Source organism: Jaculus jaculus, chromosome 12 (genome assembly GCF_020740685.1).
Source record: "Jaculus jaculus isolate mJacJac1 chromosome 12, mJacJac1.mat.Y.cur, whole genome shotgun sequence".
In the NCBI taxonomy this organism is placed as follows: Eukaryota; Metazoa; Chordata; class Mammalia; order Rodentia; family Dipodidae; genus Jaculus; species Jaculus jaculus.
Genome location: NC_059113.1, coordinates 26718967 through 26745384, shown reverse-complemented (window position 1 = coordinate 26745384; position 26418 = coordinate 26718967). Strand labels below are relative to the sequence as shown.

The 26418-nt window shown below is 42.0% G+C and overlaps 1 protein-coding gene across 3 annotated transcripts in view; it reads left to right on the top strand.

The window, feature by feature from the left end:
- The window catches only part of Tacc1 (transforming acidic coiled-coil containing protein 1), a 56736-nt gene extending 31915 nt beyond the window's left edge, over positions 1-24821 (top strand). For 2 of the 3 annotated variants that reach the window (XM_004668999.2, XM_004668998.2), the window contains exons 6-13: positions 2053-2105; positions 7611-7736; positions 9546-9622; positions 11358-11401; positions 13320-13480; positions 15055-15161; positions 18230-18350; positions 19859-24821. In XM_004668999.2, coding sequence (XP_004669056.2) covers positions 2053-2105; positions 7611-7736; positions 9546-9622; positions 11358-11401; positions 13320-13480; positions 15055-15161; positions 18230-18350; positions 19859-19927 — 758 coding nt within the window. In that variant the 3' untranslated portion in view covers positions 19928-24821. The remainder of the gene's footprint in view (positions 1-2052; positions 2106-7610; positions 7737-9545; positions 9623-11357; positions 11402-13319; positions 13481-15054; positions 15162-18229; positions 18351-19858) is intronic. The other variant, XM_045131879.1, reaches the window with a different exon arrangement.
- The last annotated feature ends 1597 nt before the right edge of the window (positions 24822-26418 follow it).

Below are 26418 nucleotides of genomic sequence, written 5' to 3'. Positions count from 1 at the left end.
CTTCTGAGTCATCCCAAGGTCACTGCCCTCTGAAAAGAGAAAGTTCTCAACCAAAAGTGAAAGTAGCATTAATATATAGGTATGAACATTAAGAGAAGTGCTTAGTGGGCAGTTTGATGAGCATAGTATATACATTTAGCCAGACAGCAGCAGATGTTACACCCCTAGGGCTCGTGACTACCCCTGTTTTAGGTTTTCAGTGTCAGGAATGTATTCCCTCCCATGAAGCAGGCCTCCAGTCCAGTTAGAGGGCAGTTGGTTTCCACCATGACAGACATGCCAATATTGCACCCTGTTGGCTCATTTGGCCTGGCTAGCTAACTATAAGGCTTGCAGTGTCCACTGTTGAGTATCTTCACTGGTGATTTATCTCTCTCCCATTGAACTGCATGCAACATGGCTTCTTCCAGCTTTCTGTTAGCTGGTCTACATGGAGGAGGTTATCAGCTCAGCTCCAGCCGGATTTCTCAGTGGCCTTGCAGCCCAAGTATTCTTCTGTATGTTTTAAAAGCTTTTCTTTCCTATTTTCTTTTGTTATTGTTGTTTTTACTTGTTTATTTGACAGCGACAGGCAGAGAGGAGAGAATGGACACACCAGGGCCTCCAGCCACTGGAAACGAACTCCAGATGCATGCACCCCCTTGTGCATCTGGCTTACGTGGGTCCTGGGGAATTGAGCCTCGAACCAGGGTCCTTAGGCTTCACAGGCAAGCGCTTAACCGCTAAGCCATCTCTCCAACCCCTCTTTGCTGTTTTCTATAAAAATTTTGCCCAGTTTTTACTCTGTCTTGAATTTTTCTTGGTTCCCACGGTGCCGAGTACTTCAGCATGTTCTTCCTGTCCCTCCCGTCTCCGAGCTGTGCACACCCTTCCTTGTAGCAGGGTGGCTGTTGTAAACAACTTGTTAGGAATTATGAGAGATGTGGCTTTGAATTTCCTCTGATGCAAGCCCATGGTAAATGTTTGTTTCATCATATTCTTCCTCACTGGAGGAAATTCCTTAACAGGGGCTTGTAGAAAACCGGGTCACTACTAGATACAGTGCTGTTTTCAAAGTCCATCAACTGGCTAGTTGGCTTTGGGAAAGTGAAGCAGATTGGAACAAGCTGTCATACTGTTTCTGATGAGCTCTTCCAATGTAGTCAACAGAGGCTGTGACCACCAGAATGTCACCAGTGGTTCCAGTATAAGAGTCAGGCTGTGCTCAGGAGATAGTGTAGGAGGGTCCTGATGGGCACCAACAGACATTCTTCAGAGGATCAGACTCACACAGCGCTGGTGGGGACCTTTCATATCAGTACAGTGCCATCTATGAGCATCTAGTGATAGGGGAAAATGGCATTGTAGTGAGGGCTTGGAGTTTCACCTTACAGGTCTGGGAGAGATTTTAAAGGATATGAAGTCAGGGGTGTGCTGGACATACTGTGCTTTAAGTAATTATTGACTAAGATAGTATTTAGTTATTTCTATATGGATATTATAGCTTTAAATTTTTGCATGCTTTTCTGTAGCTTTAAATTTTCTTTAATGAGAACATCTCTTGGTTTTTAAAAACAATGCTACCTAGTGATAATGGGAAAAATAGACTTGGCAACAAGGAACCCAGTTAAGGTATGGAGAGGATGATGAACATAGTTTTTCAGGCTTCAGACTTAAGACTTATTTTATCTGCTACATTAATCAGACTGAGAGTATCCTTCTGGGCTGGAATTTAAATGTACTCAAACTATTAAAATAGCATTAAGCGTTAATTTCTATTTCTGAAGTAATTCCATGGTTGGTATAATTCACAAGCTAACTTTCAGTTGACACAAGAGGGCAGACTTGCCATGCTTTCTGCCTAGGATTGACTGCTTATGGCTGACTCTATGTGCTTGCTCTTCTGAGTGATGGGCAGACTAATACCAAGAGAGTGCCAGTGCTCCTCTTAAAATCTTGAAATGCTATTGGTGTGTTTAGGCATTCTGGGCCTGACTTGAGCTCCCAAGTCTCACTGGAAAGGAAGTCACTAATTTCTTGGGATAACTACAAAAATGTCTTTTTATATTTTAGGCATAGAGAAAGAGACATGCCAGAAGATGGAGAAAGACGGATCTGCTGGACTTGTAAGTTTCTAAATTTGGAGGGTGGATTTCAGATATCTTCCCTTACTTGTTCTGAAGTATTTGCTAAACAAATTCCAATATTAGGTGATGATACACACACACACACACACACACACATATACATGCACATACATACATATATATGTATGTGTGTATATACATACACATACATACATATACATATACAGATATACATGCATATTATATTATATACATATATTTGTAGTTTCTTCACTTGAGGAATTCATAGTTTATGCATAACATTCTATACAACTGCCACTTGTCACATGTGACTATTGAACACTTGAACTGAAGCTATTCTGAATCTGAACATCCTGTATGTGTGAAATACAGCTAGTGTTTGAAGATTTAGTATGCAAAAGGGGATTGTACATCTCTCTGACTTTTTTATTGATTACATGGTAAGGTCCTATTTTGGATAGGTTGGATTAACAAAACTCTATTATTAAAATTAAAGGGTGGCCATGGTGGCACATGCCTTTAAGCACTCGGGAGGCAGAGGTAGGAGGATTACTCTGAGTTCGAGGCCACCCTGAGACTACATAGTGAATTCCAGGTCAGCCTGAACTACAGTGAGACCTTACCTCAAAAAACCAAAAAGATTAAAAAAAAAAAAAGTAATAATTAAAGTAAATTAAAGCCAGGCATGGTGGTTAAGAGTTCCCTCTTTCCCTCCACATTTGGCATTTACTTACCACTGTGGAATTTCTTTCAATTCTGTGAACTTACCTCTGTGAATCATTTCTCTTTTTCCTTGCCTTCGCTATAAGACTCTTAAGTGTGATGAGAAGGTAGTGACCATGATTGTCTTGTTGGCTGCCACCAAAACCTGCCACTGTGGGCATTGCTGAGTGAAGGAATTATGCATTTGGAATGCAAAAGCAGGACAGAACTGTAGAGAACATTTTTATATTGGGGCTTTGAGGAGCCTGCAGGGCTAGTTCCCCAGTCCCTACATCCTGTGGCATGTTAAGGACAGAACTTGAGCTTGAGAAAACTCTGGGCTGTTTTGGTAGTTTTGAAGATCCTTAGGACACAGTGTGGTTGATGGAGTAGCTAAAGTTGTGATAGAACTCCTTATACCTCGACCCACAAGACAAAGACTGTCAGCTGAGTGGTGATGATGCAGTCTTTGACCCCAGTACCCGAGAGCTGAAGTGAGAGGACCAAGCAGGCTTGTTCATTATCCCCTTCACAAATGAGTGAAATATTGAACTTCTGAATGCATGCTAGTATCTTGCTTTTTCCAAAATTCTTGCTAATGTTGATGGCCATAGGAGACAGGCTGTTTCCTAGAATTGACTAGACTTAGGGGCTCTGACAAGAATATAATAATAACTTAGCCAGAGACTTATTGTGAAATGTAACTTAAGTATCAGAAAAATAAAATGTGTCAACCCAATGTGAGATAAAGAAAAGTCTTCTCTCCTTTCCCCCACCCTCTCACCTCCCTTCTCCTCTTCTGTTTTGTTTTTCTTCTTTCTTTCCCCCTTTCTCTTCCCTCCCTGTTTCTCTCTACCCTCTTCTCTTTCCCCTTCCCCATCCTCTCCCATGGTTCTGTGGTTAGGGAGATGGCGGGGTGTGGAACAAGTGTTCTGTCATTGAGCTACAACATTGGTCCAAGAAAGGTTCTTTTTTAAAAAATATTACTAGTGTTATTTATTTATTTGAGAGAGAGAAAAAAACAGTCAAACAGAGAGAGAATGGGTGTGCCAGAGCTTCCAGCCACTGCATACAAACTCCAGACATGTGCACCACCTGGTGTATCTGGCTCACAGGGGCCCTGGGGAATCAAACCTGGGACATTTGGCTTTGCAGGCAAGTGCCTTAACTGCTAAGCCACCTCTCTAGCCCCCAAGAAAGATTATTATTTTTTTGTATAACCTTTTTTGTGAGAGAGAGAGATTGATAATTGGCACACCAGGACTTCTAACCACTGCAGTCGAGCTCCAGGGAGATGCATGTGCCACCTTGTGCACTAGTGTCACCTTGTACATGTGGCTTACGTGGGATCTGGGGAGTCGAACGTGGGCCCTCAGGCTTCACAGGCAAGTTCCTTAACCACTAAGCCATTTCTCCAGCACCCCAAGAAAGAGTCTTGATGTGAAACCAGACACTGGAAGTTAATAAGATGGTTCATGTGTTCAGGGATATGTTAGCTCTCTACCTCTGAGTAACACATTGCTCCAAAATTCAGTGACTTAAAACAACAAACATTTCTTGCTTCATTGTTTCTGTGGGTTGGGATTCCTGGTGGCTTTGCTGGGTCATCTGACTTGGGCTACTCCCAGTCAATCAAGTCTTATCTGGATTTGGGTAAAGTTATCAATGTCAGTATTTTGGCACATGGGCCTTTCCATAGAGATTTTCAGTGCATAGAGGCCAAAGACATTGTCTATCCTAGGGAGTCACTCCGTTCAGCCTGCACCCAAAATGAGATCACACATGAGAATTAGTACTAGGGGACTTGGAGCTATGCCAGAGGCTGCCTCCACAAATGCCTTCTGTCTCTAGTGATAGACAGGTTCCGGGGAAACCCGGGGTGGGCAGCTGCTATTCTCCAAGTGATAAGAGAATGGGTGTGGTAGCTGGGGCCTTTGGTATTTCCCCTTTCTGTGTCTCAAGATGAGTTTCTATATTGGCCTATGGCTGAGGTCCATCAAACTATATGCTAAAACTATATGTGTTTTGAGCATCTAAGTATGTGGCCACTGATCTATGTTGGCATTGGGATTTCTGTTTAGTCTTAGCTGAAGTAAATACCACAGAATGGACGAACTCATTAGTCATACTCACATGTAGGGCTAAGATTATTTCCAGGTCATGTCACTTTGGCATTTAAGATGTTCCCCAATAATTAGATCAGACATGTACACAAAACGTTCACTTTCAGCTTGGTGTATTGGCTCACTCCTTTAATCCCAGCACTCGGGAGGCAGAGGTAGGAGGATCGCCATGAGTTCAAGGCCACCCTGAGATTACATAATGAATTCCAGGTCAGCCTGAGCTAAAGTGAAACTCTACCTCGAAAAACAAAAACAAAAACAAAACAAAACAAAAATTCACTTTCTAGGTGTGAGGAAATAGCCTCCAAAAAAAAAAAAAAAGAAAAATGCTTCTGGGGTAGGAAAATAGTAAAGTCCATGTTCTAGAGAACAACCAAATGCTGACCTGATATGTCTCTCAGGACTTGAGGTCACTGTAGAAGTAAGCTGGGACATCAGATGGTCAAGAGTTGCCAGAAGGAAGCCGCAAACTTCATAGCACAAAAGAAGAGCTGCTCCCCCTCTACCAAATAAGAGCAGGCTCAGGTTTTTTTTAGTTTAATTCATGCATGCATGTATGTATGTATGTACTACTCATATTCCCTTCCCCTGATCCTATTACCTAGAGGCCCTCCTCAGTGGGTTTATAGTAATCACTGTAGGGTTATGAAGGCCTCAGTCAGTCCCTGTGAGTTAGCTGTGGGACTGTGCCTCAGTGTATCCCTACCCACTTATTTGGCTCTTATACTTTTTCTGCCCCCTCTTCCACAGTGTTCCCTGGGCCATGGCTGGCCTGCTGGCTGTCCTATTTAATGTGTTTTCTGTAGCCTCCAGTTTTTTGCTTTGATAGGTTTTGATTGATCACTGTGTCTGTCACCATCACCCTGGAATTAATTGTCAGGCTAACCATAAGAGTACCGTTCATGTCACTACTTGCCCTGAAATGTCTCCTAGGCCCTGGCAGATGTGGCATATCTCATGTTGGCAGTTGGCTCTTGTCTTATTGGTGGATTGTGACTCTCCTCCATTTTCACTGCCATTTGTAAAGTAAAGCAAATTCTCCAACCAAGACTGAGAGCAGCTTGGTTTAAAGGGGATGTTGTAGTCAAGTTCACATTGCTGGCAGAAATCAGCACACCAAGAGCAGCTTTTACAGGAAAACAAAAGGGTTATTTTGACTTATAGACTTGAGAGGAAGCTCCATGATGGCAGGGGGAAACAATGGCATGAGCAGAGGGTGGACATCACCTCCTGGCCAACATCAGGTAGACAACAGCAACAGGAGAGTATGCCAAACACTGGCAAGGGGAAATGGGTTATAACACCCATAAGCCTGCCCTGGCATTAATTCCCAAATCTCCATCTGCTGGGAACCTAACATTCAGAACTCCTAAGTTTATGGGGGACACCTAAATCAAACCACCTCAGGGGCAGGCAAAGTTGAGAGCATGAGGGTATGTGTTTGTATTCCCACTCTTCTCCAGAGAGCAGTGGAGGCTGCTCTCTGAAGTCTGAGTTTCCTGACCATGGGATTCTGACTTGGTTTCCAGTACCAGATACGAGTTCTCTCCCACTGAGCTGGCTTCATGTCCAATCAGAGAACAGTTTGTTGGCTACCCACAGAGACTGAATGTGCTATCACATAAGTGTGCACTACTTGACCTGCTGCTGGTTGATTTTATAGTCTACAAGAGTCTGCTGCTGACTCATGCAGTTAGTGACTGTTGTCCTCCAGCAGCTCCTACAGGGCTTTCCAGAATTATGAGGGCTGTCCAGGAGAAAGCTAATTATTTTCTTTCTTTTTGCTACTTCTTTTTTTGTTTGTTTTGTTTTGGTTTGGTTTTGTTTAAGCATGATATTCCAATGCCCGTGTCTACAGCCTGTGGTCAGACCCAGGTTTCGATGTACATATGGCCACTTTGTGAACATGATGGCAGGTTCCTGAAAGAGCTGCTGTCCTACAGCAAGGTGGCATATACAGCAGACAAAGTTCGTGCTGATCCCAAGTCATCCAAGTACAAAAGTAGAGGCAGAGTTCAGATACCTTTGCCATGTCTGCCTCCTTAGGCCTGGAAGTTATAACACATTTTAGAAACACTTCTATACAAAGTAGTTAAATAAAGACATGTTCACATCATCTCTGTATGTGAAAAGAAAGGCTGTCCCTATCTTTGAAAAATTATTTGCATAGGACACATTCTCAGAAAATACCAGAAAAATGAACCATTGAAACATGTGTCTTTTATGTCTGTGACTCTTTGCTAATTGGTGAGTTGGTAATTATGCTTTTTTCCTTTTCACAAGAAGTAAATAAATTTGCTAGGCTCTATGCTCCCCAAACCAAAGAGTACCCTGATGCCCTTAAGCTCATTAGAGCCATTTCTCTTTAGTTAGTGCTATGACTAATTGTTTACTTAAAACTTCTCTCATGCTGCTGCTGCTTTAAGCACATTTTCTTTCTTTTTTTTTTTTTTCTTTTTTTTTTTTTTTTGGTTTTTCAAGGTAGGGTTTTTCTCTAGCCCAGGCTGACCTGGAATTCACTAATTTCAGGGCGGCCTTGAATTCACAGAGATACTCTTACCTCTGCCTCCTGAGTGCTGGGATTAAAGGCATGCGCCACCACGCCCGGTGGGATTTTCTTTATAATGGGGAAGTTATTCAGGGATGAGTGGGCTAAGAAGCTGAAGATTAGCCATATTAAATGAACTCCTCTCTACAGGGCCTGTTGGAATCTTCTCTGGAGAAGGCTCCCATGTCTGTGGCCTGCGGAGGTGAGAGCCCCCTGGATGGGATCTGCCTCAATGAATCTGACAAGACAGCTGTGCTCACTTTGATAAGAGAAGAGGTAAGGGCGTTCTCATTCTGTTTGCTTATCACTCTGTTTCTGTGTGAGTCTGTGTGCCAACCAGAAGATTGTATCTGTTGGCTCAATTTATCTCAGCCTGCAAGTTCCTGTCCTTGCAGTGAGGATGGCACTCACATAAAGGGCTTTCTGTAAAACAGCCTTGCTGTTGGTGTCCTTACACGCTGGTATCCAGGGAAAATCTGATGCTCTGTGACATTTGTGAGACTTCTGTATACCTCTTTACCTTTTACCTCCAAGCTTTAAATGTCTGTTTCTAACTCTACCCATTTTGGAGAGATACGTGCTCATGCCTAGAAATGGCTTGATTTCTAGGTTGTAGCAATGTAAAATCATTCCCTAATTCCATTTATTCTTTAAACAGTTCAACTTCTCAAGGTCCTTATTGAAAGCACAAAGATAGAAGCGGTGCCTCCCAGTCAGGAAGAAGAAAGTGCCATAAGGAGTTGGTGACAGGAGAATAGTGGATGCCATTTCAAACCCTGTCTAGGACAAACAGTCGAGAATGGGGTTTAGAGTTTTCTTCCCAGGTAGTGAGAACATATCAAATGTGGAAGTGGGTTCTGTGTGAGTAGCAGGATCTGCTTCCATTGACGAACGGGTCCTGTGGATCCCGTAGTAGGGTTCACCAAGGTCCCCACCCCACTTTCTGACTCCATTCTTTTTAAAAATAATGTTTGTTTATTTTAATTTTGGTGTGCATGTATGTGTGTGTTCACATGTGTGAGTGTAGGTACATGTGCATGTATGGAGGTCAGAGGACAACTTCCAGGTGTTGTTTCTTGCTTTCCATCTCATTTGAGGCAGAGTCTCATTCTTGTTTTTCACTGCTCCATTCACCAGGCTAGCTGGTGGGCAAACTTCTGGGAAGTTCTTCTATCTCTACCTCCCATCTTGCTGTGAGTGTGCTGGGATTACAGAAACCTGCTATGGCTTCTGGCTTTAATGTGAAGTTTGGGGCTCCAAACTCAGGTTCTTAAGCTTGAATGGCCAATGCTTTATTCACTGAAGATCTCACCAGTACCCCAACTTCATTCTTATCAAGTAGTCAGAAATCTCTGCAGAAAGGGAATGTGTTCTGCTTGGCATCATTGTGCATGCCAGTAATCCCAGCAATTGGTAGACTGAGGCAGGAAGATCACAATTTTAGGCTGGCTAGGATGCATAGTGAGATCCTGTCTCAAAAATAAAAATCTGGGCTGGCTTAGCGGGTATGGTGTTTGCCTATAAAGCCTAAGGACCCAGGTTTGAATCCCCAAATCCTACGTGAGCCAGATGCACATGGTGGCACAGGTGTCTGGGCTTTGCAGCGGCTAGAGAGCCTGGTGTACCCATCATGCTCTTGCGCTCTCACTCACTTTCTGCATATCTATCTATCTATCTAAAATAAATAAATAAATAAAGTATTAGCTGGGCAGGGTGGCTCATGCCTTTAGGTAGGAGGATTGCCATGAGTTCAAGGCCACCCTGAGACAACATAGTGAGTTCCAGGTCAACCTAGGCTTCAGTGAGAAAAACCAAAAAAAAAAGAAAGAAAGAAAGAAAAAGAAAAATCTGTAGAAGTTTTGAGTGTTGCTTAAATTTGAGGATCTGTCTCATTCATACCTTACCCTGGCAATAGCATATCCCAGTGTCCTTCATGGCCCTGCACTTTACAAATGCTGAGGTTTTAGTACCTAATGTTGATTGGACATCTTTGTCAGACTTGGTTATGTATTGTTTTCAGTTTCAAGTCATATATTCAAACTTTAATGGATCAACTAGATAAAATCAAGCTTTATTATGATCTAGATAATCACTAAAGAGATTGAAGCAAATGAATGGAAGAAAAAATATGAAGAGACCCGACAAGAAGTCTTGGAGATGAGGTTAGACTGGTGCTGGGGTGGGGGTCAGATGCCTTGGTGCACTGTGAGCTTTAATGTGGAATACTTGCTCACCACAGACCCACCTGTTGAGAACTTGAGTGCTTTGTGCTTTGCTCTGTACTTTGAGATTGGAAATGTCATTGCATGAGTCAGTACTGACTAGTCATTTCTTCAAACACTGTACTTTATTTGGGTTGTTCAGAACATTACATGTACACAGAGCTCATATATTTCTTGTCTTTTTAAAAGAATCAGCAAAAAATTGTATAAAAGTATCCATTTGGAGACAGAGCAGTAAGCTGTATTATATATTCAATGATGGAGGTATTAAAATTCACAGTACTTACATAATCACAGGATATACCTGTATGGAAGTGTCAAAAATAAAACAAAAAGTAAATAACAAACATGGTAACAGGAAACACAGTTGATTGACTTCAAATTGAAATCTTTTAGCCAAAGGTGGTGATGTATACCTGTAATCCCAACATTCAGGAGGCTGAGGCAGGAGAATTACCATAAGTTCGAAGCCAGCCTGAGCTACATAGCAAGTTGCAGGCCAACCTGGGAAACACAATGGGACCCTGTCTAAAATAAAATGAAATAGAATCTTTTTATTTGTCTGTTCAGTCTAGAGAGCTTTGAGATATTACATTACTATAGATAGCTTCAAGAAGGAGAAAAGCAAAAATCTCACACCAGCCAGAGGTTGAGTATGAAGAAATATTCTAACTAGGACCACTGCAATTTGTGGCTCCAGTATTACTTGACTTTGGTGCATTTCCTGGTCGTAAGCCCTGTTCTTGGCTTAGAGGAAAAGGGACAGCTTCACTTTTTCTGAGTTTACAGTGGCTACCATAAGAAACTTGGGTAGAGTCCAACTTGGTGGACACCATCAGTGTGGGACAGCTACTGGACAGGCACCTGAACAGTCAGGTCATAAAGAAAGTGACTCAGTTCCTGAAGTGCAAAGTTAGTTGAAAGGCCTGATCTTTGAAGTCTTTAAATAAGTGGAGTATTTACTGAACTAGGCCACAAAATAAAATGTGTAACTGAATCAAAGAAGACAGAATGCTTTAAAAGGTAGATTGGGGCCAGGAAAGGCTAAAGTCATATTGGCTCCTAAGAAGAGCTCTACAAGACATTCCCTCTAATTTGTATAAGTTGATTTATCCAAGCCAGGTGTGGTGATACACACCTTTAATCCTAGTCCTTGGGAGCTAGAAGTAGGATAATTGCTGTGAGTTTGAGGCCAGCCGGAGACTGCATAGTGAATTCCAAGTCTGTTTGGGCTAGCAAGACCCCACCTCAAAGAAAAAAAAAATCGAGTTTTCTAAGATTTAGTCTTTTGTCTTGAGGTATTAAACAGGTATATTGGAAAAGTAAAGGATGTTATTTTTGCTACTAGAGTAAAGGCTTATTAAACATAAAATCTGAAAAAACTTTGGGAATAGGGATACTGTCCAGGGGTGGTACACATATTTAGCTTGATCGAGGCCCTAGGCACAAACAAACCCCCCCCACAGGGCACAAACTTTCTTTGTACTAGGAACATAAACTTGTTTGAGCATTAATAAACTTTATGTAATATAAGAAAAATACAAGAAGATAAGGGCAAATAGATGGGTTATGTGCATTTGCTTTGTGTCTTAACGAGTTTGTTTGGGGCCACACTTGTCTGACTTCCACTGTTTGAAAATTCTCTTCTGGTAATAAATTCCATTTTTTTGTTTAGGAAAATTGTGGCTGAATATGAAAAGACCATTGCCCAAATGATTGGTAAGGATAAACATTTCTTTTTGGAGCATGGACCATAAAATCTGTCTTCATTTGTTGAGACTGCCACAACAACCCATACACCTGGAGTGGCCGAGAAACAAGTTGATATTGTTTCTATGATGTGCACATAATGGCTCTATGTGTTTATGGAGGACAGTGTGTTCTGGACATAATATGATTGTGTGTTTACGGAGAATAGTGTGATCGGGACACAGTGACTACGTGTGTTATGGAGGACAGTGTGATCTATACATAATTATTGTGTATGTTTATGGAGGACAGTGTGATCTAGATGATGACTGTATGTGGTTTTGGAAAATAGTGTGACTACATTTTTTGAAGGACATTAGCATGTGGGCATGATTATTCTATGTGTTCTTGGGGGCAAGTGTGACCTGGTACGTGAACTCAGTGTGCAATGATCAGTTTCATGAGTGCTTCCATTTCCTTAACTTTTTTTCTTTTGGTGTTAGGAATTTTCAAATTTCTATGTTATTCCTAGCTGCTTATATGTTAAATTCTTGTTAATCATAGTTCACCCTATTTTTCTGTAGAACACTAGAATTTAAACCTTCTATTTTCTAATACTATTTAGTCCTTCTTTGTCTGCCTTCCACTACCTTTCTGAACCACCAGTGACCACTGTTGCTACCTCATACATCTAGTCCATTTAGCTTGCACATTTGCTTGAGAATATCTAGGGTTTGTCTTTCTGTGTCTGACTTATTTCATTCAACACAGTAACCTTTGGTTCGGGGTCTCTTACAAAGATGCTAACCCCCTGTCTGACCTTATAACTTAATCATCTTCTATATTACTTTCTCATCACTGTGACTAAAACCTGATATAAGAAGGAAGGATTTATTTGGCTCATGGTTTCAGAGAGCTCAGTCCATAGTTGCTTACCATCATATGGGCAGAATATTATATTAGGGGACTGGAGATATGGCTTATCAGTTATCAGATATGGCTTAGTAGTTAAGGCTCTTGCCTGCAAAGCCAAAGGACCCTGGTTCGATTCCCCAGTACCCACATAAAGCCAGATGCACATGGTAGCATATGCATCTGGAGTTCATTTTCAGCAGCTAGAGGTCCTAGTGTGACCATTTTCTCTCTATCTGCCTCTATCTCTTAAATAAATGAAAACAAAATATTAAAAAGTTTTAATAAAGAGCATCATATTAGAAGAAGCCTATTGCCAATGAGGTTCTTCACCTCATAGTTAATAAGAAACAGAAACAGGAGAGGCTAGAGCAAGATATACACTTCACAGAAATAACGCAGGTTGGCCTTGAATTAGCTAGGTATCCCAGACTGGCTTTAAATTCTGTGCATTGTCAGTCTCCCAAGTGCTGGCATTATAGGCATGTGCTAGCATTCTTGGAGAATCCTTTGTTTTGATTCAAGTTCTCATGTCCCATCCATCCCCATCAGGCCCCATGGTGCATTCATGAACTGACAGTGGTTGATCATCCTGTGCTGAGTTCAAGCCTCTTTTAGTCACTATTGTAAGGATTGACTTCTTAGAGATAATCAGTACTGAAGTGATATTTGCTATTGTCCATGTCACACAGGCCCTCCTGGCAGTGATGCTTACTACTGTCCATGTCACACAGACCCTCCTGGCTCAGCCTTGGCCATGGCTGTGTCCTCTGTGTGTTCTCTAGGGAGCCATGTAGGTCCTTTCTTCTCTGAGGGAAGCCACCATGAACACCAATCCTGTCCCCATACCTCTTGCCATTTTTCCTCCTTATCACTTGTCAACGGTTATTTCCCTCTACTGTAATATAAGTGCATGATAAGGAATTCTGTTATGCCTACACTGTGTCCCCACAGTAAGCATACCTCTTGGTTTACTGAGGGTAGCTGTTAGCATTGTTGACTCAATAAGCAATTCCCTTTGGTTTGTGATCCACAGAAGATGAGCAGAGGACAAGTATGACCTCTCAGAAGAGCTTCCAGCAGCTGACCATGGAGAAGGAGCAGGCCCTAGCTGACCTCAACTCTGTGGAAAGGTCTCTCTCAGATCTCTTTAGGAGATATGAAAACCTGAAAGGTGTACTTGAAGGATTTAAGAAGGTACTGTGCTCTTCCATCTATCTCCTGGCTGGTGTGTGGTTCCTTGGTAACAGATTGTCATGTGTCTGTTAGGGCTGGGTTCCTCTCACACAGGGCTCAGGGCCGAGGTCCATTGCGCTTCCATTACAGTGAAGTTAATTTTTCTTCAGGCAGCTGATCTGTAGGGTGGCATGTCTGTCAAGCCAGTGAGCCCCAGGCACTGCCAGGGTATGGTTCAGAGCACAAGAACCATAGCCCTTAGACTTCAGGAGGATTCTAGAAATACTCTTTTTGATCATTTATTCTTTTGATATTATAGAAAGTAGGAGAGATCTCAGGTAACTGAGAACTAAGCTGCATAATCTGAAAGAAATGGAATAGTCATTTAGTTGCACACTCTTGATAAAATATGTTTACGGGTTTAACACAGGCTGTGTTAATGACAGGCATGTGCCCTACTACTGAGCAATATGCCTGACTTTGAAATTCTTGATTTTTAAGTCAAGATTAAAGTGATGGTACAGACCTGTAATTCTAGTACTCAGGAGGCCAAGGCAAGAAGAGGATTACAAATTCAAGGCCAGTCTTGTCTATGTAATGAGCCCATGTCTCAGGAAATTATACATATACATATGTATGTATGTGTGTGTGTGTGTGTGTGTGTGTGTGTGTATATACACACACATATATATATATATAATCAGATAATACTTATATGTATGTGTTTATATACAAACAAATGAATGTGACATTGGCCAATTTATCAATTATGCATCCCATGAAGAGACAGTATTGGGAAACTGAATCTTCTGAATGATTTTATAAATTAAAACTGGAAGAAATTGTATAGAATTTCTTCAGTGAGAACTGCATGTGCCTGCTTCAAATTACCATAGAATATAAATTAAAGACATCTCAATTAATTAAATTTTCCCATTAAAAAATAAAAATAAGTGCTGGAGATTTGGCTTAGCAGTTAAGGCACTTGCCTGCAAAGCCTGAGGTCCTGGGTTAATTCCCCAGTATCCATGTAAAGACAGATGCACAAGCTGGTTTATGTGTCTGAAGTTCATTTGCAGTGGCTAGAGGTCCTCGTGTGCCCATTCTTTCCCTCTGTCTCTCCCCACTCTCCTCTCTCTCCCACTCTATTTGCCCCCTTTCTCATAAACAAATAAATAAAATATTTTTAAAAATAGAGGCTGAGAAGATCACTCAGTCAATAAAGTGCTTGCCTTTCAAGCATGAGGACCTGAGTTCAGTTTCTAGAACCCACATTTTAAAAGAAGCTGACATGGTGGCACATACTAGTAATTCCAGCACTGTGTGGTGGAACCAGCCAGGTCCCTGGGCCTCCTGGACAGCAAGTCTAGTCTACTTGGAAAGTTCCAGGCCGGTGAGAGGCTGTCTCAAGAAGTTAGACAGATGGTGCCTGAGGAATGACACATGAGGCTGCCCTCTAGTCTCCACACCCATGTGCACACACACACGCACACACACATCCACATCCACTCTAAGCAATTCTGATACACAGTATACTACTAGTAGATGAAAAACAAAATGGGACCTGTTTGTTTTTAATGTTTACTTTGGAATAGAATGAAGAAGCCTTGAAAAAATGTGCTCAGGACTACTTGACCAGGGTTAAGCAGGAGGAGCAGCGGTACCAGGCCCTGAAGGTCCACGCTGAAGAAAAGCTAGACAAGTAAGTGCTTGCACATGAAGTTCTGCTTTCCAGAAGGAGGGGGCTGAGAGACATGAAAGCTTACTAAAAAGTAAAACATGCCAGGCATGGTGGCGCATGCCTGTAATCCCAGCACTTGGGAGGCAGGGGTAAGTGGATCTCTGTGAGATTGAGGCCACCCTGAGATTGCATAGTAAATTCCAGGGTCAGCCTGGGCTAGAGTGAGACCCTACCTTGAAAACAAAAAAAAAAAAAAAAAAAAAGTAAAACGTACTTCCACCATTTTCTGTTTTATTCCTGTGTGTAAGACAAAAACTCATGGTTGCAACTTCAAGTTTGTGTTAGACTTCATTTTGTACAATATTCTCTACATGGTTAAAACATTAAAAAGGTTTTATAAAAGGGTATATATACAATATCTCCTTCTTCCTCCTGTCCTCTTTCTACTATTTCTCCACATCTTTTTACTCCCTAGGTAATCAGTGTTGCTATTTTGTGTACACACACACACACACACCACATACGATTGAATCCAGTGCCTTGCAGATGCTAGGAAATGCTCTATCACAAAGCTAATATCCCCAAAATTATGCTGGTTTTTGATCTGCAAATGTTTTTTTTGTTTTGTTTTAGTTTTTTTGAGTCAGGGTCTTGCTATAACCCAAGTTGACCTTGAATTTGCAGTCCTTTTGCCATAGCCTCCAAAGTGCTGCTCTACGTGCTGAAATTAAGGGCACACATTGCCATGCCAGCTCAAGGATTTTGTTGTTGTTGTTTGTTTTTTAATGTAGTGAAATTTATTGCTTATTTAGTTTACAGCTTCTAAATCCCCTGTTGCAATAATATGAAATCTTCCCTGTTTAAGGTGGGAAATATGATCCCAGTATTTCATTCTAGCACTTTATGGCATAAATTTTTCACATACATCCAGCACAATTTGGAATTTGTCCTAGGGAGTGGTGTCTCACCTTATTTTTTACCTAAAAAGTGACATGTACTTACCTATTTTGTGTCTGTAAAAACATTTAAGTTTCCCTCATTTAAACTCCTGTGTGTCTTCTTATTATGCATGCATATCCTAGTTGGTCTTTGTCTCTTTACAAACAGTGCCCCAAATAGTTTGAGACCTTATTAAAATATATATCCAGCCACTGCAAACAAACTCCAGTTGCATGCCCCACCTTGTGGATCTTGCTTACGTGGGTCCTGGGGTAATCGAACCTGGGTCCTTTGGCTTTTCAGGAAAGTGCCTTAACCACTAAGTCATCTCTCCAGCCCAAATAGATTTTTAAAAATATTTTTATTTACCTATGTGAGAAAGGGGGGTAGAGAGAGAGAGAGGAAGAAGTAGATAGAGAGAATAGGTGTGCCAGGGCCTTCAGCCACTGCAGTTGAACTCCAGACACATGCACCACATTGTGCATCTGTCTTAAGTGGGTCCTGGGGCCTCAAACCTGGGTCCTTAGGCTTCACAGGCAACCACCTTAACTGCTAAGCCATCTTTCCATCTCCTTTAAAAAAATATGTTCTTTGGGCTGGAGAGATGGCTTAGCGGTTAAGTGCTTGCCTGAGAAGCCTAAGGACCCCGGTTCGAGGCTCGGTTCCCCAGGTCCCACGTTAGCCAGATGCACAAGGGGGCGCACGCGTCTGGAGTTCGTTTGCAGAGGCTGGAAGCCCTGGTGCGCCCATTCTCTCTCTCTCCCTCTATCTGTCTTTCTCTCTGTGTCTGTCGCTCTCTAATAAATAAATAAATAAATAAAAAATATGTTCTTTATTTATTTGAGAGCAAGAGGCAGAGGCAAGTAGAGAGAATAGGCATGCCAGGGTCTTTATCCACTGCAAATGAACTGCAGATGTATGTGCCACCTTGTACATCTGGCTTACATGGATACTGAGGAATTGAACCTGGGTCCTTAGGCTTTGCAGGCAAGTGCCTTAACCACTGAGTCATCTCTCCAGCCTGACATCTTTTTTTAACTTTGAGTGTGTATATGTGTGTATGGTATTGGAGCTGTATTTTGCAAATTTTCTTTATCACTAACAGCATGTCAAGGCCATTTTCCCCATAGGAAACAGTGCTGCCCTGAGCACAGAATATTTCCATGAATGTTTAACTAAGTGGACCTTCTGGATCTTGGGACATATACAGCTGAAATCATCCTCGTAACCATGCTAACCCTACAGGGACAATGCCAGTCTTCATTCCTGTTAGCATTTGATCATGTCTGTTCGCTTGCATTGTTGGCCAACATAGGACAAGGCTAGGCTTGTTAATTTTTGCCAAGTCAATCAATTTTAAAACTTTATTGTTTTTAGCCTGCAAGAGATGCTTAGTGATAGAGTGCTAGCTCGTGGGTACAAGACACTGGGTTCAGTCCCCGACACACACCATATAAATACATTTGCTGTTTTAACTTGCACGTCTCTTTCATGTGAGTTTTAGCATCTTTTCATCATTCACAAGCTGTTTATCAACTATCATGCTATTTCCTATTGTTCCTCACTAGTAAAGGCACTTTGTGAGATCTGTGACTTGTGAATGTCAGTATCCTGACTACCTGTGCTCAGTGCAGCTCTGTTCACAATGGACAAACATTTAAAACTATCTGAATGTCATCAGTGAACAATTGCAGTCATACATCTAATAAAATAATTAGATTGAACTGTTATGTTCTCATATGAAAAACAGCCTTGATAGGTTATTATATGAGAAAGGAAATTTGTAGACCATGGCTATAATATTATGTAGTGATTTGCCCAGTGATCCAGTCCACTGTTGTACTAGATGTTCAAAAAATAAAACTGTCATAAAAACTAATATATTTCCATTTCCTCATGTGAAGTGCAAGTTTTGAAGAATACTGTGGCCCTTGAGATTGTTCTGCCATTGGTGTGTGTCATGGAAATTTCTGTAGCAGTTTTATATAAATGGAATTTTCTAAGTCACTGATTCTTGCCTCTCCTCTAATCATGTAGCCAGTTCTGATGTTCTATGTCTTTTAGAAGTTAGAAATTAGTGTCTCTCTGGTTGTGCTGATGGGTAACCATGTACTTTTTATCTGTTCTACAAACACAACCCACCACAACAGAGCCAACGAAGAGATTGCTCAGGTTCGCTCCAAGGCAAAGGCTGAGAGCGCAGCACTCCATGCTGGACTTCGGAAAGAGCAGATGAAGGTGGAGTCCCTGGAAAGGGCCCTTCAGCAGAAGGTACAGCAAGGGTTTGTCTAGAGCCCTAGATGGTCACAGAGGCATTCTTCTAGCTGATCACAGACACATTTAGCTCCCTTCCTCAGTGGCTCATATTGAGCTTGGTGAACTTAGTTTATTGTGGATCTGTAGAAAATGACCTTGTTTTTTTACTCAGATTCTCCATCTCCTCTGTGAACTGATTCAGGGGACAAACATCACACCATTAACCTTCCAGACATGTTTCATGGGAATTTCCCATAGCAGGGTGCAGAGGGGAAGTTGTGCTTTAACGGAAGTTCAGAGGAAGGAACCATTTCTTGGGTTAAGAGGCAACCTCTCATTCCGTCTATTTATTTTTATGTAATACATAAAACCATTATCCCTTTCATTGCTTTGAATCATCAGTTCTCAGGGCAGTTTGTACATCTAGGGCCATTAGGCAATTTCTGGAAATTAATTGGCTGTCATGACCAGGAGACACAAGTAACCTCAAATGAGTAGAAGGCAAACATGCTGCCAAGCATCCTGCAATGCAGAGTGCCCATGTCACAGGCCTTCCAGTCCCAAGAAACTCAGCTACAGATGAGTGATAGTGGTGGTCACAGAACTCAGGACTGGTTACTTACCAGATGTGACAGATCAGCAAAGTGAAGACAAGGTGTTGAGGCCAGAAAGGTGATTTTGTTCTGAAGGGCAGCAGTGAGAAGGTAGAGGCCTCCTGTTCAAAGCCCATGTGGCTAGGAAGCTGATGGAGGGGCATATAGAGGCCCCTGGAGGGTGTTCACACTGACAAGCACATCTTATGGAGAGTCCCCCAGTCTTGGGATTCTTTGCAGTTCTGGATATGATTATTTCCTCGGGAGATTCTTGTCACTACTTGCCCCCTGGAATCACATCTTATCTTGGATGTATTAGAGGGGAAGCTGCCCTGAGGCCCTCTTGCTGCTCTCCATACTCACTGGAATGAAAGAAGTCCTCTTAATACCCTGCTTCTATAGGAGCAGTTGTATTTCTCACTGCTCATCCAATTTGAGCTTCTCTTTTTTATGTCTTCAATGTTTTACGTACTGGATCTCCAGTTACACAGTCATGCTTATGATGTCTACTGGGTTAGAGCATGGGATGGATTGCCCTAGCTCAGGCTTTGGCCGTTGGGTTCTTAGACTCTGGAGTCCCCAGCCCCGAAGCTATGATAGACTGAGTGGTACCCACATACTTGAGTTTTAGCAAGTACCCCCATGATGAGAAAATCTGGAAACTAAGAGACTTATGGATAAGCATCAAGAGGACTAGTGACTTTCCTCACCGTCAGCTCAAGTTCAGCACAGAACCAAGTACAAGCACATTGTTCTGGGGAGAAGGCATAGGGCTTCCTTTTGTTTAAAGGAACCTGATGTAGAAAAGTGGAGCATCACTAAGTTTGGATGTCTGAGGTGGGCCCTGGCCAGTCATGGGGTCTGTCTAGCTATAAGCTGTCTTTATCTTGGAACAGCGTGGCCTGCATAATCATATCCTTTGTCTTTCAGAATCAGGAAATTGAAGAACTGACAAAAATATGTGACGAGCTGATTGCGAAGCTGGGAAAGACTGACTGAGCCCCTCCCATAAGCTCAGAAGGTCTGAATCTGGCTGCTTCTGTCATAACCACAATTATCTTGCCTTATCCAGAGAGAATTCCTCCTTTGCAGAGAAAAGTAACTTTTTTAAAAGCACATGCCCACTGCTGCCTGTCCTGCTTTGCCTCTGATGCAGCACCCTGGAAGGAGCTTCAGAGCCAGTTAGGAAGGGTTGAGGGTTAGGGAGTCAGAGAGAGGGGTGTGGTCCAAGAACGAGCCAGCTCCCGAGGCTCCAGGCCTCGGCACAGTGGACAGGCTGCTGAGTCTGCATTTGATTTCTGTCTCCAGTTCATCCCAACACCATCTTTACTTTTCCCAAATTTGTTAAATTTCCAATTCTGTGGCTATTGTTGTGATCATCTCCACCACCTGTTTGATATTTTTCAACCCATTTAATCTTAATTTTCTTTTCAGCAACTTTGTGGAAGGAGATCATTTGGCTACTGTTACTCCATCCTGTGAACAACAGGGCAGGGCTTGCTCATGCTTACGTATGTGCACACGCCACTTCCCTGCAGTGCAGTCAGGACTGACTTCTCTGGAGAACCCTATTTTGAAACAGAGCCTTGGCTCCAAATGCCAGTTTAAACACTTGGGAGGTGACTACGGTGGCATGTGCTTATAGCCCCAACTACTGGGAGGCTTAGACTGGACGATCACTTGATCCTGGGTGCTTAAGGCCAGCTTAGACAAATCTAAAACAGAAAACAACTAAAAGCCAACACTTTAGGGGAAATTGAAAATACAAAGACTATGTCCATGGAAGACTTCTTGCCATGCTCTTTTATTGCTCAAGTATCTGGGCACTCCTGAGCTTGGATGGGTGTGACTCATAGTCCTTATTGCTGAAAACATGTTTGCTTTCTGCGTGTGGATCTCCCTCAGAGCTAGGGTTTAGCAAATCTGCCCTGGGTCAGTTAGTGTTCTCTGCTTCCTTTGTTCATACAAAATCAGCCTTTGCTATCTATTTGAAATATGCAAAAACACTATTTGTAAAAAGTTTCATTGATTTTATTTGGTTAAAAGGTAACTGCAGCCTAATATCCAGTTGGAAGGTGAAACTTTTTTTATGCAAACATGAAATATAATTCTAAAGATGAAAAAAAAAAAGGAGCGACAGATGCTTTCATACTTAAAAGCAAAGTTTTAGCAAAAGAGGTAGTAGGAGTTCATGAGACACAACACCCAAGTCAGCAGAAACAGCTTGAATCCTGGGGCCGGTGGTTCAGGGAGACAGTCGACATACACAAAACCCAACTCCCTCTTAACCCCCAAATGAAAATATTCCACATAATGCCATTGAGTTCCTTCCATTTTATAGGCAAAACCAAATCCGTTGATTGTTTAAAGCACTCTTTGGTCTCAGTCTTACCCCCCGAAAGTCTCTGTGGTGAGATGCACTGCACTGAGTAGATGTCTGTTTCTCTACTTGTGCAAGTGTTGCATGAGACAACTCTAGCAATGAATTGTGCCTCATGGAAAACCTCTGTAGAGCTTAAAAAATGAATGTTTCTTTAGCAGTGTGTTTAGTATGTGATACAATCTTTAGCCCTAGGGAAGTCAGTAATGTCTTTTCAAGCCAGAAGTCACATTTTATCAGTATGCATTTCTCATAATTGGTGCTTAGGCTAAGCTGTATTTTGAGGCCTATTGTCTTAATATTTTATACAAAAAACCAAAACAACAGAAAGTATCTGTGGTTGGAGAAATGGCTTGACAATCGTTTGTGCTTTGGAAGTAGTCACCATGGCTTAATGTGAACAGACATAATGTTAAGTTCAAGGGTCTCCTCCATTTATAATCGGTTTTCTCGAAGTCTTCTTTTACAAGAGAAATTAATTTTTCATTCTGGAGAAATTATTTTTACTGCTTTATTTGGTCTATATTCATGTTTACTTGCCTTATATTGGTCCATTTTAAATATGAAAAGCTTATGGTGATTTCCATTGTCAACCTATAGTCATCTTTGTTTTTCTTTTGTATTGTTGGGAGTTCTCCCCAGACTCTTACATATGCTAGGTGCATGCTTTACCATGGAGCTCCATTTCCAGCCTCCTAGTCATTTTTTGAAGCTTACTGTATATTTTAAGACTATAGAAAGCATCAAAGAGAATTGTGACAATCCTTTCCTAACATGCTGGGAGAAAGAGCCCTTGAAAACTACACTATAAATGAGGTTGCTGTGCAGGGAAACGAAAGGGCCCTTTCTGAGTAATGCTTGATCGTCATGTTTCTCAGTCATCATTCCCAGGAAATGTCCACCATTCTCGCTTGGTAAATGGATACTCTCTAGCAGGACAAAATATGGCCTGCTCAGCTCACATGGCAAGAGAACATACTGGATGGAATTAAGTAAAATAAGCCAAAAAGTTTTTAGAACTCTTAAGAGTAAGGATATAGTTTAATGTTTTTTTTTCAACATATGTAGGAGCCAAATTATGTGTTTGTTAGGCAATTACAGAATAGGCATGTTGTTACACACAATCCTGGCACCAGGAGGCAGAGGCGGGAGGATGGAGAATTCCAGGCCAGACTGACATATGTAAAATCAAGCACCAGTATGTAACTCAGTGGTAGACCACTTGCCTCCCACACACATTGGTTTCAATTCCCAGTGCTATCAAAGTAAATAATAAAAATAAAAAGTAACTTATACAAAGGTGGACAAGGGAACTGCTGGCAGAGAGATGTTTGGAAATACTAGATCTCATTGGTATTCCCAGTCAGCCACAACATAGGTAGTGTTTACCTCTTAGCATGACAGACTGACGAGTTTACCATATCATTGGTTAGATAGTTGGTTCCAGTCCGACCTCCTAACATTTATCTACTTGGGGGAGTTCATTAACACTGGTGACTTAGCCAAACCCTCTGTTCTGGAAATTCTGAGAACCTTGGTCTCTTGTGTGGCTTTGAGCATCCTCAGGGCCAGCCCACACGTGGCAGTACAGAGAGAAGCACATGATGGTGAAGCTCTGCATCCTGGGAGCCTTCCCCAGTGGTGTGGGATCTCAGGGGAGGTACCCTGTCATTTGAGGCCACAGCTCAGGTTGGGCTTTCCTTCCAAGCCAGTGCCTCTTTCTGTCTATCCCCATTTGGCACCACCTGTTCACAGATGCTTATTTCCCAGCAGCTCTGCACTGGTTCTGTGTACTTTAAACAAAGAAAGGCTGCCCTGCACTGACATGCAGCAGATTGAAGTCCCATGCACAGGTAGCACAGGGCTAGAAGCAGGAGTTTATGCGGGAGGGTCTGCAGCTCACAGAGGGGTTTAGAGCAGCATAGCTAATTAGGCCTTGGGCCCACTGAGTCAGAAATGACAGCATATCCTTTTAAGCAAAGTAAGCATTCTATCCCCGCCCCCTGAGATTTCCTTTGGGCTTCCATTTCAGTTGATTGTCTTCTCCTAAATTGTTCATTACTGTTGTCTTTTGTAGTCCGTGACCCTGTGAGCTTGCTCTCAGACAGGTTTCTTTATCTTCTTGTTGGAAAAAAAGAAACTAGGTATTGAAAGATCAAATGATCCAGGCAAGGGATTTTAAAGATGTATATATTGTGAAGAGTTTTAAAGAACAGAATAGTTTGTTTATTAAAGAACAGATAAACTCTGGAAATCCCAGAATGTCAGGCCAAAGGTCTAAGAAGTCATCTTTCAAACATTTTAATAATAAATAAATTACTTTGAGGAGACTTCTGTCCAAAAAGGTTTGACTGGCCTCCAGATTGTAGTTATTTTTGAAAAGCAATTTACATGGGCTAAGGATGTAACTCAGCTGGTGACAAACTCACCTAGCATGCCAAGTCCTTGGATTCTATACCCAGTACTGAAGAAGGAAAAAACAGGCTGGGGAAGGCACTTTACCACTAATTCCTTGAGTCTCTCACATGGAGAGTAAAAGTAAACAAACTGATACAACTTCTCCATACACCTCACTCTCCCAGGAAGACCTGCTCCCTTGTGCCCAAGCTTGTGTTGCCTAAACTAAAGATTGCACTTTTCATAGTTTCCCATCCAAATATAACTCCATTTCTGTGCCTCTGCATGCAGTCAGACTTGGACAAACAAGATTCCTAAGGAATGACTTTATTAACTGTAATATGGTTACAGCCATTATATAAATATATACATATATATCCTGGTTATAGTTCTATTATGGAGATGCTGCGTGCGATGTTGGCCTGTGGCAATCTGTATAATGCTTTTACTGTTCAGAGGAGGCCAGGCATGGAGTTAGGTATGGCCTGAACCTTCCTGCATTGAGGTTTCAGTGCCAGCTATCGAGACGCCAGTGTCCCTTGCCTTCTAGTGGTATCTGAATATACTAACCAGTAGTTCTTCCTCATCACATCATTAACTGACATTCTAGATTCACAAATAATTTTCAAGTGCATAAAAATTTGAATTCTGAAGCCACACCCAGTCCAGACACAGCGAAGTGTGTAGGCTACACCTGTACCCTCAACCTCAGCCTGTCACAGCCCTTGAGACAGGATCTAGGCATTTTTTTAAACCTCTAAGGTAACAGTCAGCTTTTCAGTATTGCTGTTAGCAAGTCTGTGTTTTCTAGTAGATACCTATTGTACTAATGTGCCAACAAAAATTATGTATTGCACATCTGCTTCTACTGTATCCCCATGAGTGCCCTAGAATGTGCGAGAACCCTCATTGGAGGGGCAGTGCCACATTGACTCCTGCTGCAGGTCTGTGTTGTGTGGAATAATCATATGCATAGATTTTATATACATAGTAATTTCCCTTTTTATATGTCAGGTAAATATTTGTAAAGTTATACTCACACAAATGAAATTATTATGATTACTAATATATTTTTTCCATGTTTCATTGCCTGAATAAAACTGTTTACCACTGTTACCTCTGGGTGTGTGCGTTAATAGTTTTCCTTGGTGGCAAGTTGTTTTATTCCTGAGTGAAAATTTATGGCAGTCATGAGTTCCACATTTCATTCTGAAAATAGCAAAGATGACATTTTCGCTACACTCATTTTGTGAGGGTTTATGCATTTGCTTGAGCATGTAATTAAAAACAAAACAAACTCTGGAATTTAGACCTTGCCGCATAAATGACCATGACTGCATCTGTGTAAACAGTGTTTAACCGGGTGCTTCTTTTGGCTTTGCTTAGGGACTGGTCCACCCTGGCGTCCCTCAAGTTTTAAGATGCCAAGTCACTCTAAGCTTTCTGAATTGTTGAAGGACTCGGGGTTACATTACAGCCCGTAGAAAATAGTTGGCGTTTTACTTTTTTTTTTTTTTTTTTTTTTTTTTTTGGTTTTTCGAGGTAGGGTCTCACTCTAGCCCAGGCTGACCTCGGGAATTCACTATGGAGTCTTGGGTGGCCTCCAACTCAGGCAGTCCTCCTACCTCTGCCTCCCAAGTGCTGGGATTAAAGGTGTGCACCACCATGCCCAGCTGTTGTTTTATATTTCTTCTAGGGTAATACCAGGAAAAAACCTTTCAGTGCTGTCCAAGTGGACTCTTCCACTTAAAGGGGTAGGATATCAAACAAGAAATTGCTGGAGAAGACAAAAGGATAGTCAAAACTTATTTTTATAACTTTTATGCATATCAGAGAATCAGGACACTTCCTTGTTGTGAGCCTGAAGCCAATAACATCTCCCCAGAGTGTTCTTGAATTGTGGAGGAAATCTTATAAAAAGCCCTTGAAGGAAGTGGCACAGCTAATGGCAGATCTCATCTGAGATGGGGAAAAATAAGGTGGAAGTTTATTTTCTTAGTGCACTTTATTCTTAGTTAAAACTCCCCACGTTTGGACTGGAAAGCTGGCTCAGCAGTTGAGGCACTTGCTTTCAGGGCCTAATAACCCAAGGTTTGATTCCCCAGTACCCACATAAGGCCAGATGCACAAAGTGGCCCATGCATGTAGAATTTGTTTGCAGCGGCTAGAGGCCCTTGACACTTATTCTCCCCCCACCCTTCCCTCCCTCCTCCCCCCCCCCGAAAAAACAAACAAAAAAATTTCCCGTGTTTTCTACACAAAAAAACAGATTCCTTTGTCTTGTGGAAAGCTTGGGCATGGAAGGCCGAGCCTTGGTTCTGGCCCTTGTTTTTGGTCAGCTTTACTTAGCAGCCCTCTAATGCCCTTGTTTGGACAGAAAACACTTGAAACCTATGATTTTCCAAGTTTCCCTTGCAAAAGTACTGACTGTAAGACAGATAGTGTCTTACCCAGGCTGCCCAGGAAGGTGTGATGCCCCTGACTCTTACCTCCCAACTGCTGTGTTTACAGGCCTGTGCTGCCGTGCTAACTCCAATTTCCCTCTTAAAACTGCTAAACTCCCTGCTTGAGATGTGTTGACAAAAGTAAATGTGAAGTAAGTTTGGCCAGTCCACAGAATGTCCATGTGAGCCCACATCACAATAAGGGAGAAAGATACCAAACCCACATCCAGGCGTAGGCTGGGTGGTCTGCTCCACTCCAGACATTGGTG